This window comes from Thrips palmi, unplaced genomic scaffold, assembly GCF_012932325.1.
Source record: "Thrips palmi isolate BJ-2018 unplaced genomic scaffold, TpBJ-2018v1 HiC_scaffold_12, whole genome shotgun sequence".
NCBI classification, from domain to species: Eukaryota; Metazoa; Arthropoda; class Insecta; order Thysanoptera; family Thripidae; genus Thrips; species Thrips palmi.
In genome coordinates this window covers 11,893,342-11,903,741 of record NW_023144623.1, presented here as the reverse complement: position 1 = coordinate 11,903,741, position 10,400 = coordinate 11,893,342, and the positions used below count along the sequence as shown (strand labels likewise).

At 60.4% G+C, this 10,400-nt stretch overlaps 1 protein-coding gene across 1 annotated transcript in view; it reads left to right on the top strand.

The window, feature by feature from the left end:
* LOC117640663 (gamma-aminobutyric acid type B receptor subunit 2) overlaps window positions 1-10,400 on the top strand; it is a 151,074-nt gene that overhangs the window by 134,460 nt on the left and 6,214 nt on the right. Inside the window, exons 9-12 of the mRNA XM_034377446.1 lie at window positions 2,601-2,841; window positions 4,707-4,829; window positions 5,009-5,119; window positions 9,913-10,137. Coding sequence (XP_034233337.1) covers window positions 2,601-2,841; window positions 4,707-4,829; window positions 5,009-5,119; window positions 9,913-10,137 — 700 coding nt within the window. The remainder of the gene's footprint in view (window positions 1-2,600; window positions 2,842-4,706; window positions 4,830-5,008; window positions 5,120-9,912; window positions 10,138-10,400) is intronic.

The following is a 10,400-nucleotide window of genomic DNA, read 5'->3' as shown; positions in this document are numbered from 1 at the left end:
TACAGAGCGCCGCTCCTGTCGGAAGCACTTCCATGTGAGTGGCCGGGGCCTACTCGCCCGGCCCTGCCTCGCCCTCCTCGCTCCACTGCCTTGGGCCCTGGGTCGGCCAGCAGTGGTGCCAACGTCTTTTGAGGCTGGCCTCGGCCTCCACCGGCCTCAGGCCTGCGGCAGTCGTGCGAACGCACAGTGGGCCAGAAGACCGCCCCATGCGCCCTAAACTCTAAACGCGTTTTGAGCTCCAGAGTCGCTAAGCAGGACTCGAACCGAACGTGTGACCCCACCAATGGATTCCTCGTTCGGAGAGCAATCCATTGGTGGGGTCACACGTTCGGTTAGAGTCCTATTCAGCGACTCTGGAGCTCAAAACCCGCCCGGGGTTTTGATCGCCTCCACCGGTCTTGTGGCCCACTGTGCGACCCGGCGCCGAGGAGGCCTGATTTCGATATGCCGTCTCGTCTGCTCCGTCCAAGTTGCTCTCTGCAGTGCCCTTGTCGAGTTGTTTGTTCTGACGTTGGCACCACTGTCGTGGCGATGCGTGTTATTACGCCCGCGCCGAATCTTAACTTTTGGGCCAAGTTTGCTCGCCGTGCGTGTGCGTGCGTGTGTGTGTGTGTGTGTGTGTGTGTGTGTGTGTGCGTGTGTGTGCGTGCCTCCGCCGTGCGCGTGCCGCTAAACCGTATGCTCGGGTGGCTGATGCTGGGACACGAGTCTTATTTATTTGTTTTGCTCTGCGACTTATCTCTGTTCGGGTCGAAGGAGGCCGAGGTATTTATGATGGGCCTCGGGGAGAGGGGAGGGGAAAAGGGGGGGGCGGCTGCAGGCCCGCCGTCCATTCTTTTTAGACTGATGGCTCTTCTGTCCGAAGTATATTGGACCGCACCGGATTCGAGTCCCGCCAGATCAACCCCCCCCCCCCTTTTCCCCTTTCCTTCCCCGCCCCTCGTCCGAGCGCACGCACTCATCGTGACTTCGAGTAGGGCACCCATAGATCCTTCCATCCGAATGACCGACCTTCAGCCGAACCCCCACGGCCAAGCCCCCCGGCCAACCCCCCTCGGGGCCGCTCTGCCGGGCTGCAGGGCAGGCAGAGCGAAGGCGAAGCATAACGTCATAGAGGTATATGCGGCGGGGTGGCTCGGACAACAACAAACAACCGCCCTCCCAGCATCGATGGAGGGTTGTTTTTAGATTGAAGAGCGAGCATGGGGAGTACCAGGAACGCGCCGCAGAGCACAGCAGAGAGGCGGCCCCCGGTCGGCCGGCTGGCCCGTGCCATGAAATTCTCCCCTCTGAACCGACTCGGTGCACATTTTTAGCCGCTCTTTAAAACCCGGTGACCCTTCTTGCGTGAAAGTTGCGCTATTGAAGGGAAGGGGGCGCGGGGGTGCTTTTAGAAGGGGCGGGGGAACGGGGGGCGGGGAACTCGAAAAGGCTGGTCGAGTTACTGGCGACTGGCTGCAGGCGGGCACGGCCGGGCACCGTTTTTTGCAGCCTCAATGGGTGCCGTCGAGTGGAAGGAGCGTAGGGCACCCCACAATGGACTGACTGGCGACGATGGTGTGATATTTTTTGGCACGTATCGGCCTTCCTAGTGTGCGCGTTTGTGTGTGTCTGGTGTCTGTCACTGTGTTGGTGTTTTTTGAGACCCATTTGGCGCACTCGCGATTTTGCTGCCCAAATTTACAGTTTAAATTTAGGCTTAATTTTGCAGCGGTTTCCGACGAGCGGTCACCCAAATTAAAGTGGATTGCCACTCCGTCCCTTCGGGCCTTCGCGTGGGGGGGGGGGGCTCGGGGTGGGCCTGGAACCCTGGAGGCGGATTAGTCCAGCCAGACGGCCCCGTCGTCGCTGCAAAAGCGGTCGGAAGTCATTTCCTCGTGTTTGTTCAGAACTTATTCGCCTTGCCACCCCCAAATTCGGGGCTCCTCTCTGGCGGAGCCCCTTTTCCAGCCAGCGACTTGCCCTCGTCTCTTTCTCCCTCTATCTTTCTTTCTTTCTCCGTCTATCTCAGTCTCTCTCTCTCTCTCTCTCTCTCTCTCTCTCTCTCTCTCTCTCTCTCTCTCTCTCTCTCTCTCTCTCTCTCTCTCTCTCTCTCTCTCTCTCTCTCTCTCTCTCTCCCTCGCTCGCTCCTGCTGCGGTCGGGGGCCGCCGCGGCGTGTTTGGTGCGGGCCCGGCCCGTCGAGTCGAGACTTTTGCCTTTCGGTTTGGGGAAGGTGATTGAAATCATGCCCTAGGCCCTGGCGGGCTGGCGGGCTGGCGTAGGTCCGTGCACACAGGGCTACAGGGTCCCTTCCCTTCCACACCCGTGGGCCGGGATTGGCAGCGAGGAACCGTGGGACCGGAACGCCCGAGGCCGGGGCGGGGCGGGGCGGGGTGGGGCGCGCGACGCCGTGCTGGTGCGAGGGAGACGGGCTTTTCGCTTCGGCAGGAAGCACGGCATGGCGGATATGGCGGGCCCCGCCGCGAGAGCGAGAGAGCAAAAAAACGAAGTGAAAGGAAAAGGAGCAAGCGTCTTGCTTTCTGATAGGACATGAAATGTGGCGATATTGCGGGGGAGCGGGAACAATTTGAGGCTTAACCGGTCCTTTTTCCTCCGGCAGGTACATCAAGATGTCATCGCCGCACCTCAACAACCTCATCATCGTGGGCTGCCTGCTCACGTACTCGTCAGTCATCTTCCTGGGGCTGGACTCGCAGCTCACGTCCATCGAGACGTTCCCCTACATCTGCACGGCGCGCGCCTGGCTGCTCATGGCCGGCTTCTCGCTGGCCTTCGGCGCCATGTTCTCCAAGACGTGGCGAGTGCACTCCATCTTCACGGACGTCAAGCTCAACAAGAAGGTGAGCGGTTTTGCTTTAAGGGTTTGAGGGTCCGCGCTTTGCCACCCCACAGTGGATTTGCCAGAAGACCGGCAGAGGCGGCCAAAATTAAAGACGCGTTTTTAGCTCCAGAGTCGCTGGACAAGACTCGAACCGAACGTGTGACCCCACCAATGGAATCCTCGTTCGGAGATCGATCCATTGGTGGGGTCACACGTTCGGTTCGAGTCCCATTTAGCGACTCTGGAGCTCAAAACGCGTCTAGTATTTCGACCGCCACCACCGGTCGTCTGGCCCACTGCGCACTCGCGGCTCGCGAGCGCATTGCGGAGGCCCCAGGCCGAGGCGGGCAGCAGGGCTAGTGTACTGTGAGTGGGATCTCAGGCCATCCAAGGCCCTCGGTGTCTCCTCAAGAGCCTCGTTCATTGGGCAAGCTGCTCCTCCGATCGAAGGGTCCGGCCAGCGCTTCTCGGTATACTCATGCTAGAGTCCTTTAGTGTCTGGCCAACCCGGAGAAACCCGGTTCTCCAGCCTCAGGAACCCGTTGAAGCCTCACTGCGGTACTGTGGCGGCCCTTGCGATGCCAGTCGAGAGAAAGCGGAACGCGGAACCAACGGCCGTCGATGTGGGTCAAGGGGGCGGCTGGAGCGGCTGGAGCGGCTGGACCGGGGCCAAGCCATTCAAATGGTGGCCATCCTTCATTAACGAATTGCGGAACGTCGCAACACGTGTCTGTGACGTTTCTCGTGTCTGTGACGTGTCTGTGACGTGTCTGTGACGTGTCTGTGACGTGTCTGTGACGTGTCTTTGACGTGTCTGAAACGCGTCCGTGACGTTGGCGTCGCGCTCCTGCTCGTCGTGGTAGTGCTCGTCCACCCGTAGAGTCCCCGCCGCCAGTCGCCACGTCCGTCGGGGGAGCGGCGCAGAGCGGAGGTCGCGACGCCTGTCACACTCGCCGTCACATTGGCCGTCACACCGCGCCGCCCCACTTCGCAAATCGTTGCCAACCGCTGCGAGCTTGTTGAAAATTTAAGCGCGCGGCGGCGGCATCCGTCTGTGTGAGACTGTCGTTGTGAGACGGTCTGTGCGAGACTGTCTGTCTGTCTGTCTGTCTGTCTGTCTGTCTGTCTGTCTATCTGTCTGTCTGTCTGTCTGTCTGTCTGTCTGTCTGTCTGTCTGTCTGTCTATCTGCCTGTCTGTCTGCCTGTCTGTCTGTCTGTCTGTCTGTCTGTCTGCACACGTGTGTCTGCGCCGCGTACGGGAGACGGAATGGCTCTGCTCTGCCCTGCAGCGTCGCGGCCACATTATTATCATTTTTATGATTATTATTTTTATTGCCGTTATGTTGATGCGGCCGGCTTTCGCCGAAAGTAAATGGCCTCGCTAAATGGCGCGCGCGCGTGTCTGTGTGAGTGTGTGAGTGTGCGAGTCTGTGAAGACATCTCTTTTCTTTCCCGTTTTCATGTTGAAAGGGAGGCGAAATTTCGGCCTCCACGGCTGGCTGGCCGCATCGCGGAGAGAGGTTTTTTTTTTTTTTGCGGCCGGCCGCTGGCGGGGCTTGAACCCGCGTCGGGCGGGCCCAAGCGCGGCACGCAGTGCCATGGGCTGGCGTGACGCTTTATTGGCCGTTTGCTGGTCCATAATCCCGGGCAATGCATTACGAGCCTGGCACCCAAAAGGCAGCGGCCCGGGCCGGGCGGGCAGTTTGAAAAGTGATTTCGCCGACAAGAAGCTAATGATGGGCTGGCCCGGCCTGAGAGAGAGAGGGGGGGGAGGCACGGCCAGCAGTAAAGAGCAAAGAGCCGACACCTCGCTGTGACGGCGTCGCAGTCCCCGGTTCAAATCCCCGCGCCTTTTTAACGACTTTTGCCATTGCTTGCCTGCAGGTGATTAAAGACTACCAACTGTTCATGGTTGTCGGGGTGCTGCTCTTCATCGACCTGGGCATCATGACCACCTGGCAGATCGCCTACCCGTTCTACCGGGAGACCAAGCAGATGGAGCCCTATGTGAGTACCAGTCGAAGGATCAGAATCTCCAGACGAAAATGCATGGTCTCGTGCACGAAACCACGGGAAAAAGCTTTAAGCAGGAGTGCTACGCCCACCAGCGCAAAGAGAGATCCAATTATGTCGACATGCCGCGTGGAAAATTATTCTGAAGCCATTTGTTTGTTTTTTTTCTGCAGACGCACCCATCCAGCGAGGACATCAAGATCATTCAGGAGAACGAGTACTGCATGAGCGAGCGGATGACTGTGTTCGTGGGATCAATTTACGCGTACAAGGGCCTGCTCATGGTGAGTAAAGCGACGTTTTTCTTTCCTTTTTTTTTATTTTCAGGAGGGGCTGTACACACACACACTCCTATAAGGCCACTCGAGGCCCCCCGCCTCTCGTCATTATTACCATTTTACAGTGGAGGTAGATTAGCAGCGAGACCGCCAAATAGTACGTAATGCACACTGCCACACTCTCTCTCTCACAGGGAAAGAGAAAGAGAGAGAGGGAGAGAAACACGGTTGAACTGTTTTGGCCACGCAGTTTATACCACCCTTTTATTCATTTTTGTTTCGTCGCGTGAAAGTGGTGTCGCCAAAGGATTCATTTCGCGGCCGCCAAAGCCCGCTTTCATACCGCCGGCAGATGCCTCTCCATTAACTCCCCCCCCCCCACACACACACACGCGAGTGCATTCTCAGTTGTTTGTTTGGTTTTTTGCTCCCTCGTTGTCATGCATGCTCCTACGCTCCTTTTTTGCAATAACGAAACGTATTTGGCATCGAGGGGCAGATGGCCTGGTCGGTCCACGACGAGTGCGTGGCGGCGGCGAGGGCGGCGGCGGCAGGCAAGACCCGCAAGAAACAGAAACCCCTGTCCTGTCCCGCCGGGCGCGTGCAGCGCGTGCACGGACCACCAATGAGTAAAAAACAAAAACAACAACAACAATTATCGTAGGGGAGTACTATGAAGTTGCCGCGCAGGTTCGAGGGCCGACCCCGGCCCCGGCCCTCCCAGCCCCTCCCCTGACCCCGCCCCCTGCCGCCCCGCGCTCGAAGTTGTGATGAGGATTTACTGGGGGGTTGCTGCACTCCTGGGTGCCCCGCCGCGACCCCCTCCCCCTCTCCCTCCCCTTCCCCTTCCCCTCACCCTTCGTCCTCATGCGAGTCGGTGCCAGGAATTTTCCCCATGAATGAGCAGTGAATGTCGCCACTATTCTCGCCATTATTCTAGCCAACTTTTCATGACTCGTGAGTGGGGGAGGGGTGAAACTGAGGAAAACCAGGAAAAACGCGACGGGACGAGATTTTCTCCGTCTGATTTCCATTCAACATTCCGCTCATTAGCTCGCCGCCACATTTTCCTGCAATTTATTTCTTTACAAAAACAATGCTACAAAAAAAAATATTTAAAAAAATATTTTGTTAAGTGAGGTTACTGGGCCGGACCGTGTCATGCAGGCTGCACAGACAGCATGCAGAGAGCCTTCTTGCCACCACCTCGTCCTCCTTTGTATTCAGAGGCAGAGCGGTAAGGAAATGTCGCCTGATGGGGAGTGGGGCTGGCTGGCTGGCTGGCTGGCTGGCTGGCTGGCTGGCTGGCTGGGTGGCTGGCTGGCTGGCTGGCTGGCTGGCAGGCAGGCGCTGCCGGCTGAAATTGAAAGAAACGGATTATCCCGGCGAGAGAAAGTCCTCGCGAGTCCCGCCCCGCGGAGTCGCCGAGGTAAGCTGAAAGTGAAGAGGAACGGATTGAGGCTGCCTGCGCCTCGCCACGCCGCGCCACACCGACCTTTAGTCGGGGCTTTGGGCCCGCTTCGCCTCGGCGTCGCCCCCGCCCCCCCCCCCCCGACCACCCGCCCTTGATGTAGTTAAACTCACAAATAGGGCGCACGTGGATTCGAATTCGCTTTGCAGGGAAGCGACGTCACAGAGAATGGGTCCCTCCAGCACGAGCTCGCGCGTGCTTGTCGAGAGGAAGAATCAATGAATGAATCAGACGGCTGCCTGCCTGCTGCCTGCCTGCGCGGTGTCTCAGAGTATTCGCTCGGAGCCACAACAAGGGCGTCTTTGTGCTCCCTGCCTTCCCCTTGTTTATGTTTTCATTGTTGTTTTTGGCGTTCCCTTTTTTTTCCTGAGTCAAGAAGGACTCGGTCGTGCGGTGGACATGATATAACGATATCTGGAGTGAACCCGGCCATCCGTCTGCCGCCTGCGGAGGCGAAGCGACGTCGCCTCGGCGCAGCGGAGACGGACCGAGAGGATGGATAAAAAGGGAGGGATCAGGTTACATCATTAAAAAGTGATGAATACAACGATCATCTCCGTCGGCGCAGCGCGGGGCGGCGCGGGGTCCAGGGGGACCGGGAGGGGGGGACGGGGCGCGCCACGCGAACAGACTACACTGAAAAAAAAGTTCCATTATTAATGGTGCTGGAGAGCCTAGCGTCTCGAGACGCGTCTTGAGAGCGACGAACGCGGAAGTTGAGACCGGCGCGATGAGAAAGGCTTGAATCGACTCACATTTTTGTCCCGGTTCGCTGACTGTGTGTGGTGGGGTATTTTTATGCCCAGTCGCGTGGCACCTCTTGTCACGCACTGTGATTTTTCTCCGATGACTTGCCCAAGCGCTCTCTCTCTCTCTCTCTCTCTCTCTCTCTCTCTCTCTCTCTCTCTCTCTCTCACACACGTGTCCGCGCGAGGGCGAGCAGCGCGCTGCCCTTTGCGGCGAATGCGGGGAGGCACTTCTTGATGCGGAGAAGAGTCCAAGAGTAAGAGGGATTTAAGGGACGCGGCGGAGTTGTCTCGCTGCCCGGGAAGGTAGAGGCTGGAGGCTGCTGGAGGCGCCGACCTTCACCTCCCCCTTCCCCTCCCCCTTCCCCCTTCCCCTCCCCCCTCTCCCCCCCCTTCCCCCCTTCCCCCCCCCCCTTCCCCTTCCCGGTCCGTCCGGCAAGTTTTCCGTCTTGCGGTCGTGGTCAGCGCATCCGACTCAACTACTCTGCAAGTTGCTCTCGCGCACAACTTCGGTCAGAATCCCCCTGGCCGACTGGAAGAGACGCGGCACGGCGTCGTGCGTGGCGGGGCGTGGCGTGGCGGGGCGTGGCGGGGCGTGGCGGGTCGTGGCGGGGCGTGGCGGGGCGTGGCGGGGCGTGGCGGGGCGTGGCGGGGCGTGGCGGGGCGTGGCGGGGCGTGGCGGGGCGTGGCGGGGCGTGGTGGGGCTGGCCGTTGGCTTTTTCTATGAGCGGCCTGTGGGGTGGCGAGCGCGGGTTCAAATACTAGCTGACGCGCTTTTTTTTCTCTCTTCATCGTGTCCTCCTTCACCTTGGAGTGGATTACACCCCAGGGCCGGAAGTGCGAGGCCTTGGACGAGGCGCGGCGTGCAGGTACACTGTAGGTACACTGTAGGTACACTAGCGAGGGATGCACGGCCCGTCCCTGTGATAAACCGGAGTGTCCTCTCCCCCCCCCCCTCCTCTTCCAACGCCCTGGACCAGGGGACTGGCAATGTCACGGCTCACTGTACACCCCGCAGTAAACTACAAAGTGCTGCCTGGGCGAGCCGAGCCGAGCCGAGCGGGCCGAGCTCGGCAGTGCCCAGCCGGGGCCGTGTGCCGGGCCGGTGCGGGCCGAGCCGAGCCGAGGGCCATAGGCCAGCCCGCAATACACGGCACGCCCCGCCCCGCCCCGCCCCGCCACCGGCCTACCACTCAGTGTCGCTCGCTTCATTTCCATTTAGCCGAGCCGAGCAGAGTAGAGCCGAGCCGAGCGCGAGCCGAGCGGGGAGCCGAGCCGGGGCAAGGCCCTGTCTCCGAGGAGGGGTAGGGCTCCCCCCGGAGGGTCCCCCCGGGCCCCTTCATTATCAGCCCAGGTGCATGCCGGCCTTTATGAAGGGGATCATGCCTTTACCGCCGCGGTAAGTGCAGGCCGTGCAGGCGAGACGCTGACGTCACACCCTCGCCGTCAGGTCCTCGGCTCGGGTTCGACTCCCGGCCGGGCGCCTGCTGTTGGCAAGAAAGGTGGTGACTGGGACAGCGTCGCTACCCTCCGCTACCCGCTGGAAGAGCCTGGCAGTTCGGAGGCGGTCCAGAGGAGAGGAGAGGACCCCCCCCCCCTCCTCTTCTCTTTTCGCCGTGCGCTTGTGTCGCGTCAAAACTCTGGAGCCCGCCAAACCCCGCCACCCGCCGACACTAAAAGTTCGCGAAGGCAGCGTGCATTAGACCCGTTCCGGAGATGCTGATACGATCCCCGCGCGCTCTCCGCGGCCGCGCGGTCCGAGGCACTGACTCGCCATCTTCATGTGCCGCGGGTGCCGCGGGTTCGACTCCCGCCACTCTCGGACGAGGAGAACAGGCCAGGAACGACGGTTTGTTTACGTACCGCCATGCGTGACTGAGGCCTGGAGCGCCCGCCAAGTCGAGGGTAGGCAGCACGCCGCGCAGACGTGCCCGTCGGCGGCCTGCCCTCACGGCGCCGTGCCTCGGCGGCCACACTGTCGGCGGCCTCGCTGGCCAAATGCATATTCCCTTTACTCGAAGAGGCCCGTGGCGCGCCCCGCCCAGGCCGTCCAGGCCGTGCTCGTCGCCGCCTGTCCCGCTGCCCCGCCTCGCGCGAGTGGATGTCCGTGTTCCAGGGCCCAAGTCACTTAAGTGGCAAGTCTCGCCGCCGCCCACTCCCCCCCCCCCTTTTCCCCCGGACCCTCTGCCGCCGCCAGCCGAGCCGCCGCCTCTCCATCCATGTGTCAAAACGTCACGTTGCTCAGAACGGTCCGAACGGGGGCGGGAGACTGATTCGAGGGCGGCGCTTCAGGCCCGCCGGCTCGACTTTTGTGTGGCATTTTGGCAGCGCGTGTCTGCGACACACAGTGGGCCAGAAGACCGGTGGAGGCGGACATAATTCTAGATGCGTTTCAATCTCTAGAGTCGCTGAACGGGACTCGAATCGAACGTGTGACCCCGCCAATGGATTCCTCGTTCGGAGTCCCATTTAGCGACTCTGGAGCTTAAAATGCGTCCAAGATTATGGCCGCCTTCACCGGTCTTCTGGCCCACAGTGCGACAGTCCGGGCGACCACCTCCAACGCCTTGCTTGTGTTGCAGATCTTCGGCGCCTTCCTGGCCTGGGAGACGCGCCACGTCAGCATCCCCGCGCTCAACGACTCCAAGTACGTCGGCATGTCGGTGTACAACGTGGTCATCATGTGCGTCATGGGCGCCGCCATCTCCTTCGTGCTGTCGGACAAGCAGGAGGCGTCCTTCATCATCATCTCCTCCTTCATCCTGTTCTGCACCACGGGCACGCTGTGCCTCGTGTTCGTGCCCAAGGTACAGTCCGCGACGCAAGTTGGGACTGACCGGCGCACAGTGGGCCAGAAGACCGGTGGAGGCGGCCAAAACTCTAGACGCGTTTTGAGCTCCAGAGTCGCTAATGGGACTCGAATTGAACGTGTGACCTCACCAATGAATTGCTCTCCGAACGAGGAATCCATTGGTGGGGTCACACGGTCCGTTCGAGTCCCCTTTCTTTAGCGACTCTGGAGCTCAAAACGCGTCTAGAGTTTTGGCCGCCTCCACCGGTCTTCTGGCCC